The sequence below is a fragment of the Electrophorus electricus genome, chromosome 26, assembly GCF_041902795.1.
Source record: "Electrophorus electricus isolate QZ-2024a chromosome 26, ASM4190279v1, whole genome shotgun sequence".
NCBI classification, from domain to species: Eukaryota; Metazoa; Chordata; class Actinopteri; order Gymnotiformes; family Gymnotidae; genus Electrophorus; species Electrophorus electricus.
This window is the reverse complement of record NC_137522.1, coordinates 9,267,567-9,286,631: the sequence shown is the minus strand read 5'-3', so window position 1 is coordinate 9,286,631 and position 19,065 is coordinate 9,267,567. Positions and strand designations below refer to the sequence as shown.

The window sequence follows — 19,065 nt, the reverse complement described above, 5'->3', positions numbered from 1 at the left end:
TTCATTACGTTCATTCTCGAAAGTAAGGGACAAAGGTTTGGCACCACTGAATTTATATTTACTGATATGGACTTTTATTATAAAATACTTATTTATATTATCTCTTATAATTAAACATACAAAAGAAGACATCTTTATAACAAAATGAAAAAGCAACGAGATTAGCTTCATCAAACAAGAGAACAGACAACTGGGTTGTATGTTCACATTGTCAAAACAGAGGAGTAAGAATTTTCACAGCATTTTTACAAAAAGCACTGTATCTATGCTGTATCTATGTGAGGCTTGAACATTTTCAGTAAAGCTTTTGCCATGTAGAATCTGGGGATTAATCAGAGCATAACATCTCTGGCTTTGTGGTTAAGCAAATACTTGAGTGGTAAGGATTATGCCATGGTATATTCTCCACAATACAATCCCAGTATGGCAATATAAGCAATTAAAATATCTTTCTGGAATTTTACTTTCCTGCTCTGCAGAAAGTCACACCACCAATAAAAGTACATAAAAGATCAGGGGACTGTTCAAATAATTACTGAAAGTCAGAACACCCCAGAGGTATGTTCGCACCATCTAGAATAATGTCCAGTCCATCTGCATATTCCATATCTGACATAGGAATTTATTTTTTTGCAAAAAATCTTGGTAACAATATGGCTTGCCATTTGAGTCTGTGAAAAAAGCTGAAAACAGCCACTCTACCCAAGACTCAAACCTGGGTCTGATAGGAGGTAAACTTGAACTCTGACCACCAGACCACAGAGACAGCTCCCTGCAGTAGCAGCCAAAGCACCCATTTATCCTTCCTAAGTGAAAGTCTCTGTTATATAGTGAAAAGCTAAATTAAGTTTCTCAACCAGTTTGTAGAGTAATAACTTGTTTTGTAGAGAATGTGTTATTTTTCCAGATGTAGCAACTGCATAGACAAAAGTTAGGCCAGTAGCTGTTTATGGAAATTTGATCGTTTGGCTAGTAGTTTATTGACATCATAATTTTCAAAATAATATAAAAAAACAAGATCATTTTAGAAAAAACATAATTTTGAATAAAATTCCTCAATGTTCTTGATTTATTTATGATTGAAAAATATTTTAAATACATTATTTAGGTTTGTGAAATCCAGAACATTTAATTCCCCACACTGATTTGTTTTCTTTTATCATACAAATTTTACAAAAGTTTCATACAAAGAGCATACTGTCAAGTTTCTTTACCAACATCTTATTTACCTCCAAAGAGAGAGCTGCACAGTTAATTTGTTACTCCATCTGAATTACTAGTAATATTAGAAGTAAGAAGTTGGGAGACAAGTAGGAATAAATGCAAGGCGATAACACAGTCTTGTTTATTACAATGTACCATGTTAAAACAACTGCTATATATATATATATATATACACACACACATATATATGAGAGAGAGAGAGAGAGAGAGAGAGAGAGAGAGAGAGAGAGCTTCTCTCCAGTCTGAAAAAAATAATATAGATTCCTTTGTGGTATTTTTTTTTTCCATATAATAATTTTTTCTCTGTATAATCATCATCAAAAATGGTTATATCTTTCTTTTTCATTACATTTTTGAGGTGGGTTATTTTCTTTTCTTAAAAAAAAAAATCCCATTTCTAATAAAAATAAGTCCGCACAAAGTGAGTGTAAATAAGTTAGGCTGCTCTTGTTTCGCGATAGGATTGTTGAGAATGTTAAGATGTGCTTTTTTTTTCTTAACAATGAGTCTGAAAACCTGACTGGAATAACTCACAACACCAACCGTACTGACTGCCGCAACTATACGTCGCCACTCCAGTTCACATCACTGCTGAAGTCACCAAACATATTTCACCATGTAGCGTTCTCTTTCCCAAGAACTTCCACCTAGGCAATAAATAAGGGAATATAAGGGAATACATTCTTGCTAAATAAATTGTTCATTTACTGAACTTTGGAACAATACTCCCAGAACACACTTTGTAGTTAGATGGTCATTACAATCTTACTCTTGTGGCAATAAGAGCAAGATTAACCATCTGAAAAGGTTCCCTGGATCTTTGAGATCCCAGTTTTAGCTCTCAGCAACTGCACTGTTGTCTTGCCTTTTATTATTATCCTCTAGTTTTTATTTGATTTTATATACTCTACACATTTTATGTATTTTATCTGCACATTTTATGTACTCTATCTAGACATTTTTTGTACTCTACACATTTTTTCAATTAAAAAATATGCTTTGTCTTACTAAATCACTTGTCCTATTCTCTATTATTTGTACTTGCCAAATGTATGAAATATGCTACATAAACTTCAATTGCCAATCTAAACTACTTTAAGTATTATGTCTTTGTTTTATTTACAACCTAACATGGGCTATATGACAAACTGTTGCAATTTCTTCAATAGCTTTAATGCACCACTTTTAGTATTTTGGATAACTTTCTCCAACAGTATATGTAATATTTTGATATTAAAACAGAAATAAGTAAAATGTCACTGCTACATTTCATCTTACAACAATAAAATACCATTTATAAATAATTTCCATTTTAAAATTATTTTTACTTTGTTCATTGCATTGCTTACATCAGGAAAACATGATGGAACCTTTCATTTTTTAAAAATAACTCTCTATATTTCCACATCCATCTGAAGGGTACAATTCCCAAAACATTGTCATAGCATTACTAACAATTAGGAAAAAAAAGACGGGAGGTTTTATCTTTAAACCTGAACATTTGTCCCATACTCCTGGAGCCGTTCTTTAACCAAAGCATACTTCTTAAAAATATGTGTCCAGGGTGTCTGGAGCAACCCAGATGGAGTGTAACTAACCACAAAAACCAACCAAGAATAATTTATGGATTAAGAAAAAAGATATCATAGTGCCAAGTTCCTTCTGAATGTGAATGTGAATAAAGTATGACTAATGTTTTTTGTTGTGGCTCAGGGGACCAACTGTTACTTGGAATACTGTCTGAGTGATGCAGTTTAGCAGCTTGGGGAAGATGTTGTGACATTATTTTCCTGGGTGGAACTGTTTCTTGCCATGACGCACTTTCCAATATCTTAGATTCTGCAGAATGCACACAAAATGATTTATGTAGCTCCACTTTGTGTTAGGTGAAGCAAGATGAAGACTGCGTTCAATCCAATATGAGGAAGGCAAGCAGTGATCCACACGTCTATAACCCCTACAACGCCGAAGCAATTCAAGCTAAAATTATCTCTGACATCTCTCTAAAACATTTCCGTTGATAATGCTATTTATTACTTTTTATAGCATTCTCTGGGCATAAACCCCATAAAATTTCAGCCAAATGACACTTTGGCAAAGAACTATGTTATTTCCTACAGCACTGTTATGTCATACCCAGATAGCAGACGAAAGATGGCCCGGTTCTAACATTGGCTGCTACAGCTAGGCCAGTTTTGGTCCAACTGTGCTGAACATATTTACCCCAGAAGGAATGACCACTACTTTAATTCAATCGTTTTGACGGAATCCAAAGGAAATTTGATGGCGTTTCGATTGATAAAATACTCTTGGGGGCCGTTTTGGACAACTGCACTGAAAAGCTCTCATGCACTAAATAGGAACAAAAAAATCAGAATGAGAAACACAACGTTTTCACTAAATCTTTCGTGCTGTTGGTGAAATGGTTGTTATTATGAGGACTGAACACTGGGCTACTAACAAGGCACTGAGGCGGCACACGAAAACGTTTATTCGCATGCAACCTAAAATGCAAAAGGAAGCCTAAAATGCAAATCGACCAATAGCGCTTTTTCAAGCAGTCCCGAGTTTTAAAAATCCTGGTATGGGATCTGTAGTTTCACGCATTTTTGGGCGAGCTGAAGAAAGCTATTGCACGGCTCTTTGGACTACATTTCCTACAAGTGGAATGAACCGATTTCCCGTTTTTTACGGAACCGAGCGACCGAGGTGCATCCTCGACGTTAGCCTCAGCGTCCTAACAGGTAGGTGTTAGCGTTACATAGGCTATATAATTGCAGTGAGAATGATTCTTTCATAATATATCAGGTATTTATTACATACCTTCCTTATGCTGTCTGAAAGAGATTTGTTTAGCTCCCTCTATCGTTGCATGCGTGCGAGTTGGCTAGTCTAGCTACTCATGAAGCAAAGCCGCAGGCTAAGTTTTATTGTGCAATCTGGTTAGTAGTTTTCACTTTTCGTTTTTCCTTTTGAAACTATCTAGCTGACATGAGTCCTATGATTTACTAATACTTAACCACTCACTAATATATAGAAGAAGGCGATGTGCAAGCAACTTAAGATAGTGGGTCGTGCACGTTTAACAATTCAGATGATGTTATATTTCAGAAAACAGTTACTTGACGTTAATAGTACTTTGGCGATTTCACTGTGATTATATTGATTTATCTTTTTCTTTCCTTTATGTATTTGTTTTACACGATAACTGCAGTAATATCACAATGACGGGTGAGTAGCCTGGTGTGGCGGAAACTGATCAACTTTGTATATTTCTAAGACTAGACAAGTACTCGTTCGTAACTTCATTGAGTCCAGCACCTGTCTAGATGAGATTTCCTTTTTGTCCTCTCAGAACGGGTCAACAACTTTCCACCTCTTCCTGGATTTTTGCGCATTAAGCCATGCTTCTACCAAAACTTCGACGAGGAAATTCCCGAAGTTCATCGCCAGATCGTTCGCAGAGTTTACTACCTTTGGATGTGTAAGCGGCGGAAACTTATACTGAGACCGCGATAATCTGTGACTTTGCAGCCTTATTAGCCGAGTCTCCGTGAACTCTCATTAAAAATGCTGTTGCTTCGTGCTGCTTTCTTCCCAGTGTACTCGGTTACGCTGTGCGTGAACGTGGTGTCTTGCATAGCCTGGTGGGCTGGCGGGGGCGGTGTGGCTAACTTTGGATTTGCGCTTCTCTGGCTACTGCTGTTCAGCCCCTGCAGTTACATCTGTTGGTTCAGGGCCCTTTACAAGGCATTCAGGTAACCGCAGAGGAAATGGGAGCAGAGGTATATAGCCAATGTGTCTAAATAAACAGCATTTCAAACTCGTTGATTTTTCTCTTTCTGCAGGGCTGACAGTTCATGTAACTTCATGGCATTCTTCTTTATTTTCTTCCTTCAGTGTGTTCTTGCCTTAATACAGACTTTAGGATTTAATGGCTGGGGTGCAAGGTGAGTATGGGCCAAACACATTAGGGATGCAGCGTGCAATTTTTCATATGACGAAAGCTATGAGTGTTTATTACAGGTAAACAACCCAAGGGAAATTTTCATAATGTCAGCGGTTTTGACTCTTATTTTCTTGCACTAGTGTATTTTTGATGATTTTTAAAATGGGCTCATGAGAAAATAGCCCTTCTGTGAATTCTTATCAATAGAGCTTAATCCCCACAGTTTTTTCAGGTTGTTGGTATTCCCAAGGTTTAGTTCAACCTGGGAGATTTATGAATTCTAATAGTCATCATCACATGATTTGTGTAAATGTTAGGGCAATGATAAAAGGCAAGGTAATGACTAACCCTGGCTATGTTTGTAATTGCCTACTGTGTACTGCGTACTAGTCTCCATAGTAGTATACAGTACAGTATACGTTATGAAACGGACCCAAACTATACCATGAGATCACGTGAACGTATAAAGGTGCCCGCCTTCTAGTGAAAGATTTTCTGCCACTGTTACATGACAGCATATTGTAGACCACAAAGATGGTGCTGGTCGCATACTGGAACATTTGGCTGGAGTAGTAGATCATCCGCGTGTCTTTTGTGTACTGGAAAAACATGTCGGTTGCATACTGAATACTGATTTGGGGCCCAGTCAGTATGTGAGTAGTGTTTAGTAGGTCATTTTGAGCACAGCCTCTGTCTTCCTGTCCCTGCCTTATACCTCCCTCTAGTGGCTGGATAGCAACAGTGACGTTTTTCAGCACTAACGTGGGCTCCGGAGTGATTATGCTCTTCGCGGCTCTGCTTTTCACGGGTGTCTCGGCACTTATGGTGTTGGCGCTCATCAGGGTGAGTCTGACGCATGAAACACTTTAGGCCTGACGTCACGCGTGGTCCTGTACTGAACGACCAGTTTGTAGACGTAATACATTCTTTCCGCTGTCTAAATACACTGCAGTGGGGAGCGCCACTTTGTGGTAGCATTGTCATCGTTGGATTCGTGCTGTGCAGAGTCGTTTAATGTTAGATGATGGCTGTGCAGAACAATAAGTTAAACAGTGTGGCGAAGGTGACACTTTTGTATGTGTCATTTCAGGTTCACCGGCTGTACCGTGGTGGGGGAGGCAGCCTGCAGCGTGCCCAGGATGAGTGGAGCACTGGTGTGTGGAAGAGTGCTCCTGCTAGAGAAGCTGGCTTTAAAGCCGTTGCGGAGAGTGGTCCCAGTCTTCCACAGTACCCAGCCGCTGTGCCCAGTTATCCAGAAAACAGCCCGTGGTAAAAGAGGGGGACCCCCGCCCCTGTCAGCAAATTGTAGATGGAGCCGGAGTGTACTTTTTCCACTGCCCCAAATGGGTAACTCATTTCTCAACACGTAAAGGCACGACAAAATGTACAATAATGACAAACCTACAACGAGAAGACAGAACAGTTGTTTGATGGAGTCCGGTGTACTTTTGTTTACAAGCTGCATCGCAGAAACATGTTGCATCGCATACAGTACAGTCATATCTGCAGGAATAGAAATGATCTTACTGGATGAGAGTCATCTTGATGCGATGCTACTCACACTATAATAGTGGCACTTTGCCAAGCATTTTATTTACACTGCTTTGTAACACTATGTAAGACACCTTGCAGAACTGCACCCTTTGTGTTCCAGAACAGAAGCCATGAATTCATATTTTTGTTTTGTTGGAATTATCTAGATTTTCATACAAAATGTAAAGGTGTATCTTGCGGGTGTTTTAAGAGATATTTGACATTCATCCGAAACTGACACGATTCAGTTACTGGGAACTTTTTTTTTTTACATTGGAGATGAGTATATGACTTGCCTGTTTTTTAATGTGCCAGCTGTAATTCCTTTTTTCTCTCATGAAACTGTTCAGAATGTGTACCTGATCTTCAAAATGGAGATGTACCTGAAAATGCCTTCTCGTGCTCGCATGTCTTAAAGATCTTGAAAGTGGCTGAAGCGCTGCAGTTCCGCATGGGGATATGGTCTTGTGCAACTATGCAGGATCATAAGTACTATTTTGCTTAATGCTTGCAATTTCTATTGCTCAGTATTATCACTTTGCTCAATGCTGTTCTTATCTCCTGGACATCCGCTGCTTTTAATGTTAGTGCCATGCTGTTGAAACATGCGTTCCTTTAGCCAGTGTTTCAGCTAATTTAACACTACGTTTGTGGGCTCTCGAAATTGAGACTTTTTTTCATTAAATGCATTTCATCTCTACACTTGATCTGTGAGACATCAATTGACTGAATATATTTGATAAGACTCTAAATTCACCAGAAAGGTGTTACTGTTTTACTTTAATAAAACATTCCTTTTCAGACTCAGTGCTTTTGTTATTAATCTGTTAGCATCAATAATGTTTTGACTTGGTTGGCTTCTTAATCAATCACCAGATGCTGACTTAATTTTAAAATGTAAAAAAAATTTTTTTAATGATTTCAGCTGAAACTGAGTATGTGGTTACTTCAGATAATTTATTAAGAAACAGGCTCTGTTGCAGCGTTACTATCTAGTGATGGTGCCAAAGGCTCCAGTGAAGTCTGTTGATAACAATGAGTATAACAGCTGGATCATTTCAAAATCAACTTCTGTCCACACCATCGAATTTAATCTCCTCAATTACACCAACACATCTAATATATGTGTGACTTCAGGTGGGGCTGAGCCAACAAAATAAAATACCTTGTGACACCTTGGTTATATTTATATTATAAAAATGAAGATACAAACAAACATTCTCATACTGCTAGTGTAAGAATGATACATGAACAATTGTTTGTAAGACAAAACTATTAAAATGCAGGAATCCAAAACAGATCAGAGGTTATTCACAGTGCAGTCCCCAAGTGAAGGGACAGTAATGGAGTTTTGTACTCCAATAAATTGGATAGTAAACAATGTCTCTGAGATTAAAGTGCAGAGGCTTTATTTCAAGGGTACATACAGCTGTACCGAAAGAACCATCTGGGAATTGCAGACTGTTTTATGCATCGTCTCCCCATCTGCTCAGTGGTTTCTTAGCCAGAAGTGTCATTGCATCATTACTTCGTGCACGAGAGAGCTATACAAAAAGGTCCAGAGATGATTCTAAATGTGGCGTGTCCATGTCAAGTGAGGATGCCAGAGAGGTAGACCATCACATGGCTGAAAAATCTGAGCAAAGCAAGCCCACAGCCAAAGCATTAGGTGTGCCGAGACGAACCGTGGGGTGTATCGTTAAGAAATACTAATGTGCTGGTGAGTGTTCCTAAAAGCTACCAACCTGGCAGACCATGCAACATCACATAAGTAGTAGAAAAATGGATAACAGTTCCCATGAAGAAAAACTTGTTCTGGGATAAAGTCTTAATTAATCTGCATCATATATATATATATATATATATATATATATATATATATATATATATATATATATATATATATATATATATATATAATATTTGCATAAGGTCACAGCTTGGGTTATTGCTTTCCCAGAGACAGCCTTGTGCTGAGATCAATTACAGATTTAATACAGATTTAAAATTTAAATGTACTGATTTTCCTCAAACGATGCATGATCTTTGATCACAAAACCACTTAAATATATATTAGTACAAGCATCTTTATATAATATATTACTGTTGTCACTTAGTTGGTGAAAATGACTTTGTTGTTGGCCTCCTTGTGCAAATTAAATCCAGGAGGTTTTCCCTTATCAGACCAGTACTGACAATTCATAGCCCTGATTCTTTCACACCAGTGTTCTCAACATTCTTCCCCTCCCCCACCACTTGCAGTGGGCAAGTAAAACATGAGATGGAGTTGGGTGAGGAATGTGTAAAACAGATTTGTCCATTCTCCTAAGCCATTTTCTTCATTGTCGTCGCAGGTAAAGAGCTCTGATGTATCTTAGAGTATTCTACGATGTGTTAGGATCGTAACCTATTGATGAATCTCTGCATTGTTGTTTAAATGGGGGCTCAAAATAACTGAACGTAAAAATTAAACAAAGCATATATTCCTCGGTGTTTGGATTCCTACAACTCATGAAATGGATTTTCTCTGTGCGGAATGGAGTCGACGGAGCCATGCGCTCCTTTCCACTTCACGCGGAATGCACCATACTCACGTTGAGTATGAATTAAAAATACGCCGCGCTTTCGCCCTTACACCGGGCTATTAAAGTGGGCGAGTTAGACTACGAGGTTCAGACAGCACCGGACAGCTTTACAAGAACGAGAGGCCTATCAGGTAAGGTAGACCTAGCTGCGAGCTTTCTTTTTTTGAAAAGCGCACTGTCTTTTTAAACCCTCGCAATCACGCCCCTTTTCCCTTAACCCGGCCCATGTTATGACTTCGCGGTCGCCGATTGGACGCTCCGCGGCGTAGCCGAATGCCTTCTGCGCTTTTCATTGGCGCGCCGCTGCCTTTCGCTTCAGGCTCTCGCGGGGCTGCTTTGTGAAGATGGCGGCTGAACTGGTAGAAGCGATGGTAAGTAGATGAGATCTTTTTCGTGAGGAAAATAAAAGCGCTAACAAGGCCAAGAGAGACCGGTTGCTTTTCATCTGAACGTAATTAAAACCGAATCGGAGGCTGTGTAATGTTATCCTAATTTGTTTTTACTGGTACTCCCTTAAACTGCGTTGGCAGTTGTGCCTGTGCCGGGGCAGGGGACGTAGCTTAGCTAACTAGCTTAGCTATCTTAGCTAGCCTAGCTGTCTCACTTGTCTGCCTGGAGCAAGCTAAGCTAACGCTGGTGGAGATGAATGATGTTAAAAACAGTCGCTCACAATGTAGGCGCGAAACCAAGGCAACGAGGTCCGACCGTTGGCTGTCACAACTACTTGCGAATGTGAACATTTACCAGGTAGATGCGGCTGTCATTTAACACACTCCTGACATATCAGGTTGGACGTTGTGACAACAAGAAGTGAGACTAATAAATGACTTGTGTCGGTTCATCCGGTGCCTTCCCGTGCTCGCACTGCATGATAGCACCCATGCTTCTTGGCTAGCCCTTTGCTAGTGTACGGCACACAACGTTGGCCTGTATTTATGAGAGTGCATGGTTGCCTAGTGTAAGTTAACCTACCATGTTGCTGAAAACAGACATGGGTTTGGAGGCAGCTGGCTATATTGGGTACTTTGGACAGTCGATGCATCATTTGCAGCATTGTCCTTTAAATAAAATGCCAACGCTTTGGTTCTTTGCAGGCGAGATTGAAATTTCGCATGAGCCGTATTAAATGCTTAGCTAAGTGAGTTAAGCAATATTTTCTTCGTTCATGATGCTAGTCATGAGCACCTACGGGATCAGTTCACGTGATGACCCTCTCTTCATTTGTCAGTCAATTTATGAAGAGAAAATAAGAGCTATATTTAATTATTTATAAAAAGGCAAGTAAGGTATACATCGTTTTGTACCAGTCATGGCGTGTTGTAAATAAGTGAACAAGACACATATGCATAAACCATATGTCTGGTTGTTGAGATGCTTACGGATTGTGCGATGACATTTTTAACATGTGTTCCATTTGTTTTTGTTCTCCTTTCTCCATCCTCTTGCTGCTTATGCCGCGGACAGAACATGGTGAAGAGTTTCCGGGTGTCTGACCTACAGACTCTGCTGGCCTCAATGGGACGCAGTAAAAGTGGGCTAAAGCAGGACCTGGTGGGCAGAGCGCTGAGGCTCGTGCAGACGGAATACAGCCCCGAGCTCCTGAAGCACGTCCGGCAGCTTTACGAGACGCGCTTCCCCAAGGCCTCCGGGTGGCTGGCCGCCCGCCGCCCAGAGGGAGTGACGGCGGTGTCCTACCCGACTCTCAGTTCCTCCCCCCGAGGCGCGATGCAGGGCACAGACTACCTCAACGGCATGCCCAAGCTGCCAGCTCCGCCGGCTGCCGAAGTTAAACTAGTGCCCTTACCTTTCTACCACAACTTAGAAACACTGTTGCCACCCACAGAGCTAAGTACGTCACGTTGCTTAAGAAAGTGTGACGGGTCCTCATTGTCACTCTGTTTGTTGCCGTGTTACAAATCTGATTTTTGATCCAATCTTGCCATGCTTTGCAGTTGCTCAAAACAGTGAGAAACTACAGGATAGTCAGTGTGTTTTTGAATTAACACAGAGCCAGGTGGACCAGATCCGAAACTCCAGGTGAGAAATAGCAGTGAAAGGAATAAAAAAGATATGGGTCTCCTCTGTGCAGTGTGTTTTTATAGTGTTTCATTTGCCTGTATGTTTACACATTTACAATGTAAATGATGATAAGGCAAAATGAAATGGTAAAAGTATAAACTTTATTTTCTGTCCTTTTTGTTCTTAGTGAACTTCGCCCAGGAGTGAAATCAGTCCAGGTGGTTCTTAGGCAAGTCTATCAGAACATCTGCCATGTTGTTGTTATTGTTGAATATCAGATATGATATGAAAAATGGCTCTGAAATTCTTTGTCTTAATGATCTTTTTCAGAATCTGTTATACAGACTCTATTGGTGTCCAGGAGGATCAATACCCTCCAAATATCGCTGTCAAAGTGAATCAGTCCTACTGTCATGTTCCGGTAAGGAGGTCTATCTGGGTTTCATGAACCTTGGGTTTTGGTTACTTTCATGGCATGACAGGGGCAATTCATTTGGTGAATACAAGTGACGTATGAATCTGGCCTGAAAGGACATGTTAGTTCACCTTCCTCACTCTCCCTAGCTACTTCTGCTTGCATGGGATCATTTGGTGCAAGTAAATGATTATTGTAAGGGCTGTTTTCCTGTACCTGGATTACACCTGCGGTGCAAATGATGAATCATTAGAAATTCTTTTTAATGCAGGTTTAGGCTTAATCTGGGTCTGAGAAACTGTCCCTAAATGATGTAGCTACTTTTTAATTGAGGTTGAGGTCTTTTTGTTTCTATCTATATTTTAAAGTTAACTTATAATCTTTCTTTAAGAGTAGGGGAAGTGGTTAGGGTCTTTTTATTTGGAATAAATAGGACCCTTAAGGTCAAGTTAATTTAAACACAATACAAGGACATTTAACATTTTTATTTTTAATAAGGCCTACTTGATCTGTTTCTCCTAATCTTTTTGAATTTTTTCTTGCCATTTCTTTTGTCACTTGTCATCTCCAGGGCTACTACCCGTCCAATAAACCAGGTGTGGAACCTCGTCGACCCTGTCGTCCAATTAATATCACCCCTTGGCTCCATCTCTCCACAGCCACCAACCGGGTCACCATCACATGGGGCAACTTTGGAAAGGTAGTCTGCTAAAAGATATTCCGAAGACTAGCGCTTGAACAGATCAGTCTAGTGTATTTTTATTTCAAGTCTTCTCAGGAGGCTACTGTGGACATTTGCATCCAAAAGTGGACAAAAGCTTTAAAATCTAGATTTGAGTTGTTTTTATATATTTTTATATATATAATTTCATATTCTTTCTCAAGATAATGGTGTGTGTCTAAGGGATTCATACAAATAATATTTGTATTAAAATGCTGCTAAGAATCATGTTTTATTTGTGTTATCATTTAAAATGGACACATCAGATGACACCTAAACAACTTGATTAAGCTGTTGAGTTGGTTACTGTATTAGAATGTTGGGCAGATGCAAAGAACCTTGTCATTGTTTTATGGGCTTTGCCTCCACAGAAGAAAACAATGGCAGAGAGAAATCAAACCCTTGTCCTTTACTTGGCTCCTCAGGCTATTGTAGCATGACCTCATTATTAACAAAAATTAATTTATTTATTTTTAACCCACCATGAACCAAATTAGCTTGGTGATAAGGGAAGCAGGTCTGCAAATTGCCGTTATGCTCAAAGAACGTGAGCGCTGTGGTCACTAAGTGGGCATGGCTTCTCATCACGTTTGCAGAGATACTCCGTGGCTGTGTACCTGGTGAGGGTCTTCACGTCTGCCGAGCTCTTCAACCAGCTCAAACACTGCTCAGTGGAGAGTGCAGAGCGATGCCGCGAGCGCAGTGAGTCGCTGTCTTTAAAACCCCACCCCTGCCCCTACATTTGGCACGTGCGCTTGTGAGGCCACAGCATTATGGCAGCCATTATAGTGTTTTTCGTGGTACTTTCTTCTATGACCGTCTCTCTGCGAATGTTAGATGGATTTAAGGTGAACTTGTGCGAGTCGTTGCTGTGTGTGCTTGCTTGCAGTTCAGGACAAGTTGCGTTTTGATCCTGAGAGCGAGATAGCTACTACAGGACTACGAGTGTCTCTCATCTGCCCAGTATGTTTTTTTGCCTTTTATACTTTTCCATTTCATCTCCCATGTGTGACATGAGTTACCTTTTTAACAGCAGTGGTAAAAAAAAATCTAATAGTAGCACAACAAGCATTAAGTCTTTGACTTTAAAGAGATACTTGAGCATTTTGGCCCTTTCAACTTCTGTTTTGGAGCTGAAGTAAAAAAAATCAGGTTATTGTTTGACAAGCTTTGTATGGCCAGGTATATCCTTGCAACAAAAGGGATAGCTAAAGATGGAACGTCTTTCCTCCCTGATATTAAAAACGACTAGTGAGCTGCGTTTGAAGACATATATATCGATGAACTGACATTTCTGGGGAACTGTAAATGATGCACTCCTGACTCTGCCTCTCATCAGCTGGTGAAGATGCGGCTAGGGGTGCCGTGTCGGGCTCTCACCTGCGCGCACCTGCAGTGTTTCGACGCCGTCTTCTTCCTGCAAATGAACGAAAAGAAGCCCACGTGGACCTGTCCCGTGTGTGACAAGCCTGCTCCGTACGAGCTGCTCACCATTGATGGGTGAGTCGAGGGTGACGCCGTGTGCCCTGATGCCAGCGGAGATGCCGTCGACTACAAGCTGCCTGTTTTGTTTTTTTTTTTCCCCCTCACCTTCAGCTTGCTGTCGGAGATCTTGAAGGAAACGGAGGACGTGGAGGAGATCGAGTACTTGACTGATGGCTCGTGGAGGCCCATTAGGGATGAGAAAGACAAGGAGAGGGAGCGGGAAAGAAGCCACACTCCAGACTACCCTCTGGTGGATATATGTAAGATGTTCTTGTGTTCTTAAAATAAAAAAAAGATTCTCGTGTTTGCCAGACCTCTAAATAAAAGAGGGATTGCGTAATTCTATTTGAGCTGTTTATTTTGGTATATAAGAAGTCTGATTTCTTGGAGCCCCTGTTAATCTGTCTTGCATGTCGTCTTTTCACGGCAGGCGTCCCTGAGGCAAACGGCCACTCCCCAGCGCACAGCAGCACGAGCCAGACGGGGAAGTCGGCGCCGGGCGGGCCGGCAGTGGGCTCGGCCGGGACGGGCAGTACCTCGGGAGGTGGGGCCGTGGTGGACCTTACTCTGGACGACTCGTCAGACGAGGAGGGGGGAGGGGGGGCCGGGGACAGCGAGGACACGGAAGACAGCCAGGACAGTCCACCTCCTAAGAGGGGCCGATACGATTATGACAAAGACCTGGTCACTGCGTACTGAGGCAGGATGAAGTTGCAGACTGAGAGGGATTGAGGGCGGGGGGGGCACGGGTCAGATCTGAGCCCTGGAATTTCAGAAGTCATCCCCACCCACCCCCAGCCCCTCGCCCCCTGTTTATTCCTCTCCTAAAACATGTTTGCCCCGAAACACTTGCAGACACATGAACACATGCACAAACCTAAGCTGTTGACCTCTGGAGCAGATGGGCATCCCCATGACACCACTGGAAACCCACAGATGCCCACTAAAAGCCATCCTCTCTCTCTCTCGCTCTCTCTCTCTCCTCCTCAGCATCCGAATACCGTATTCTCCCTTTAAATTACTACGGAGGAGTTACAAACACCCGCATTCCTTTCTCATTCACTTTCACTGTCTTTTTTGTCCCAAACCACTTAAGCTCACAATCAGGCATTTTTAGCTTTTACCATTGTTCAGCTGTGCGAGGAGATGCTTATAAAAGATACTGCTCTTCTCCAAATATTGGCAATATCACTAGATCAAAAGCCGTACCGATTTCATTTAATTTTATTTTTTTTGTTTTTTGTTTCCCTCTGACTGTACCACCCACAACTAAATATGGAGGCATTGTCATTAGGCTTTGATATATTATACAGTTGCCATCAACAAAAAGCCAAAACGACTTTGGGATGTTCCAGGAATCATGCATGGTTCAGTCGGATTTGGAAACTAAGGGGTGTTTGTTGTTTTGTTTTTGTTTTTGTTTTTTTTCTCTCCATGTATTTTTCTGTTTTCCCTTCTATTGCTCCTTTGTTCACAGAAATGGACAACCTACCTCAGTCTAAAGGCAAACCTGACTTGATTTGAGATTCTTTTTGTGTGTGTGTGTGTGTGTGTGTGCACGCGCGCATGTGCGCGGTAACACTGGAGGGAAAACTCATTCACTGCATTATTTGTAGTGCCCTTACATGTTGAACTAAAACATCCCTGAACTTTGCCATAAGCATTGGATTTCCAATCTGGTTTGCGCATAATTAACTAAATAAACGTCAAAGGTCAACATTTGGAACACGAGGATTTCAGTTAGTGATCCTTTTTGGAATTGATGTTCCTGCAGGTAAATACTGTACAGTAGGGCATAATTATTATGTATTAGAGCATTATCTGATGATTGCAGGTCTCTGATTCCCACTTCTATTGGGTTACTCGGTTAAGACTGTGAAGGGGAGCAATGATTTAGATCAAGTAAGACTGCTTTAAATGAGGACTTTTAATTTGTCAGGGGTAGAGGTGGTGGTGGGGGCAGAGGGGATTGTGCAGACGCCCACCCAATGCCAAGAAGCCAAGTGGCCATAGACAGCTTCAGTTCCTGGACTTTTACTGACAGCATGAACAGTAGGCACCTGACTATGGGTTAGCTTTTCTGTGTGATGCTTTTTTTTGCAGTGGGACCTTTATTTTTGATTTCCGAATGATGGGGAGAGTTTGTTTCCACTGTGAACCCTGTGAATCAGAAGTGCTGTTGGGATGTTATGTTTTGTCGTGAGATGGGTACATTTTCTGATGTGAAGTTGGAATTCATATAACATGCAATATTCTTCTAATGTTCTGTTTGTTGTTTTTTTTGTCATCAAAATGAGACTTCATTTTTGGTTTTATTGTTTGCCTTTTAAAATGGCCTGGCATTTAAGAAGAGTGGAGGTTTTGTTTTGTTTTTGTTTTTTTCTCTCATAAGGAACAGAAACGTTGTGCTTATCAGGCTTGTTTATTTGCACAGGCTCTTGGCTGGTTGCCCATCCGTTCGTTTTTAAGGTGGGAGATTTCACTGTACTCAGCCACTTAATGGGGCCTGGGTACTCCGCTCGCATGTGGACAGTGGCAGGAATATCACTGAGACTTTATCCTGTTCTCAGAACTCGTGTCCGTGACTTCAGTTAGAATCTGGGATCACTTGTTCCTATCAAATGCTAATAAGTGCAGTTATGTAGAGGGGGCGAAAGGAACAGATCCCTGAACAGCACTCTAATTGTGATGATATTTAGTATGTGAGCCCGTGTCTGCAGGATGGTGATCCCCTTGAAAAGACACTCAAGTCATTAGTCAGACTTCCTTCACATGTTTTGTCATTTGATTCATTAGTAGTGATCCTTGATTTAAGCATTCTGTACGTTATTGATTTGATTCGCACAAAAAGAGATCATTTGTTTATTGTTTTAAAAGCGTTTTCATTTTCAATGAAAAGTTAAATTTCATGCTTTTAATTTGAAAAATCAAGTTTATTGAAACCACTGCATAATTTCCACTGCTCTGGGTGGCATGCTTGCCGCCTTAGTTTTTGGTTTTTTTTGTCCCCCCCCCCCACATCATCCTTAAATCTGACTTGAAAAGACACTCAGTACTGTATTCCATTTGTGCAAGGGAATGTCTTGGCCATGGATAAAGTCAAATTTAATTGTGTGTGTGTGTGTGTGTGTGTGTGTGTGTGTGTGTGTGTGTGTGTGTGAGAGCATGGTCTTCCATGTATTGCCTTCACAATACTCCCAACTTCACGTTTTAGTAGAGAAACTGGTTATGGCATATTTTCTCTGCACGTCCCTGTGGTAGTTAGTGCCTCGGTTTGGACTACATTTGTGTGGTCTCTCTCTCTCTTCGTTTCTGCAGCTAAAATGTAGGACCTTCACGTCAGGCTTCTTATATGCAGATCCATTCTAAGAGAAGTGGGTAGAAAAAGGCTGATGTGTCCAGTGGATGATTTTGTAACACCAAAACACACTTTCAGCTTTGCAACAGTCAGGGGGTATAGAATGCTTGAGTAACCTGCTAGGTGAGGCTAAAAATGTAGGGTTTGATTCTCGGTTCTTTGGGGTAGGAGGAAACTTCAGTGGTGGCATCCCTTCTTACAGTGCTTATGACAGCATGGGCAGTGGCTTGCAATCCTTGATGTAAATGTTTTGTTTGTTGTGTCTTTTTATATGTTCATATTAAAAGCCAATAAAAAAAATAATAAATAATATTTTATCAAATTCTGAATTGCCTCCAATTGCTGAAGTGGGTGGAATTAGATAACTGAAATGTTAGTGGGTGGCTATTGCCACATTCATAAGAGTTATATAAATCACTGAAACACTGTCATGTCCTCAACACTGGACTTGGCCTTAGGAACAAGTATTCAGCTGTCCCTGTTTTGAGAAAATGTAAACATTCTAAGGAAGTCATACTCTAACATGTCATTTATGTGTGCAATTAATTAAACTGATTTAAAAAAAATAATAATTTTTGTCTTTCAAGTGTTTTTTAAGATTTTATTTTTAAATAATTAGCCACTTCAAATTAAAATAAATAAATAAATAAAAAAAGCTCATTTGACAAGATGCCATAGTGGAGAGGCTTGAACTAATTTAACGAGGCAATTTCTTGATTACTTCACTAGATGTCGCACTGAGTGAGCAGTCGCTGCTATACAAAAACGCAAGTCGTTTTGGGGATTTTAAGCGAGCAAGAATATGCTAACGCAGTTGCAGAACATTTACGCGTATTCAGAGCTTACGTTTGGAAGCTTTAGCTTAGCAGCAACAAAAAAGAACAAACATTTATCAATCTCATTCCTTTACGACATCTACTTACTACATAAATTAGTATCACTTTATATCTTTAATAATGTAGAGTAAGCATTCTAAGAGAATGGAGTATCAGTGAAGTTTTAAAATTGTATAATTTTATCATTAATAACAATTAACAACATTATTCTTGCTGCTTCATATATACACTGTGTGCACAATTATTAGGCCAGAGAGTATTTTGACCATATCATCATTTTTATGCATATTTTCCAACGCCAAGCTGTATAAACTTGAATGCTTATTGGATTTAAGCATATCGGGTGATGTGTGTTTGTGTAATGAGGGAGGGTGTGGCCTAAGGAGATCAACACCCTATATCAATGTGTGCAAAAATATTAGGCAGCTTCTTTTCCTCAGGCAAAATGGGCCAAAAAAGAGATTTAACTGACTCTGGAAAGTCAAAAATGGTAAAAAGTCTTTCAGGGGGATGCAGCACTCTTAAGATTACTGGGGCATGATCACAGAACCATCAAATATTTTGTTTAAATAGTCAACAGGGTCGCAAGAAATGTGTTGAGAGAAAAAAAAAGAAGACGCAAATTAACTGCCAAAGATTTGAGAAGAGTCAAACGTGAAGTGACCAGGAACCCATTATCCTCCAGTGCTGTCATATTCTAGACCTGCAACCTACATGGAGAACCACAAAAGTACAAGGTGTTTAGTACTCAGAGACATGGCCAAGGTGAGGAAGGCTGAAACCCCACCACCACTGAACAAGACACACAAGGTGAAACGTCAAGACGGCCAAGAAATGTCTGAAGACTGAAGGTTTTATGGACTAATGAGATGCGAGTGACTCTTGACAGACAGACGGACGGGCCCGTGGCTGGATCAGGAACGGGCACAGAGCTCCACGT

The 19,065-nt window shown here is 40.6% G+C and overlaps 2 protein-coding genes across 3 annotated transcripts; both read left to right on the top strand.

The window, feature by feature from the left end:
* The first annotated feature begins 3,695 nt into the window (after positions 1-3,695).
* scamp4 (secretory carrier membrane protein 4) lies at positions 3,696-7,509 on the top strand. Of its 2 annotated transcripts, XM_027028363.3 has the most exons (7): positions 3,696-3,968; positions 4,439-4,455; positions 4,580-4,708; positions 4,826-4,982; positions 5,073-5,174; positions 5,899-6,016; positions 6,264-7,509. In XM_027028363.3, the coding sequence occupies exons 2-7, from the start codon at positions 4,449-4,451 to the stop codon at positions 6,444-6,446; spliced, it is 696 nt and encodes a 231-aa protein (XP_026884164.2). In that variant the 5' UTR covers positions 3,696-3,968; positions 4,439-4,448; the 3' UTR covers positions 6,447-7,509. The 2 variants fall into 2 exon arrangements, with proteins under 2 accessions (XP_026884164.2, XP_026884165.2); XM_027028364.3 differs by lacking the exon at positions 5,073-5,174 and having other exon boundaries at positions 3,697-3,968.
* Positions 7,510-9,602: 2,093 nt separating this feature from the next.
* Positions 9,603-14,747, top strand: pias4a (protein inhibitor of activated STAT, 4a). The gene is made up of 11 exons (XM_027028362.3): positions 9,603-9,662; positions 10,756-11,140; positions 11,244-11,328; positions 11,498-11,539; positions 11,641-11,731; positions 12,297-12,425; positions 13,043-13,148; positions 13,336-13,409; positions 13,786-13,946; positions 14,043-14,191; positions 14,362-14,747. Exons 1-11 carry the CDS (start codon positions 9,636-9,638, stop codon positions 14,628-14,630), a joined length of 1,518 nt encoding a protein of 505 aa, XP_026884163.1. The 5' UTR covers positions 9,603-9,635; the 3' UTR covers positions 14,631-14,747.
* The last annotated feature ends 4,318 nt before the right edge of the window (positions 14,748-19,065 follow it).

Bases quoted from the DNA above. Each gene is read 5' to 3' on its own strand.
- scamp4 (XM_027028363.3), top strand. The intron at 5,175-5,898 runs GTGAGTATGGGC...ACCTCCCTCTAG, and splicing joins TTTAATGGCTGGGGTGCAAG to TGGCTGGATAGCAACAGTGA. The intron at 6,017-6,263 runs GTGAGTCTGACG...GTGTCATTTCAG, and splicing joins TGGTGTTGGCGCTCATCAGG to GTTCACCGGCTGTACCGTGG.
- pias4a (XM_027028362.3), top strand. From the start codon at position 9,636: ATGGCGGCTGAACTGGTAGAAGCGATG. The intron at 11,141-11,243 runs GTACGTCACGTT...CATGCTTTGCAG, and splicing joins GTTGCCACCCACAGAGCTAA to TTGCTCAAAACAGTGAGAAA. The intron at 11,540-11,640 runs GCAAGTCTATCA...GATCTTTTTCAG, and splicing joins TCAGTCCAGGTGGTTCTTAG to AATCTGTTATACAGACTCTA.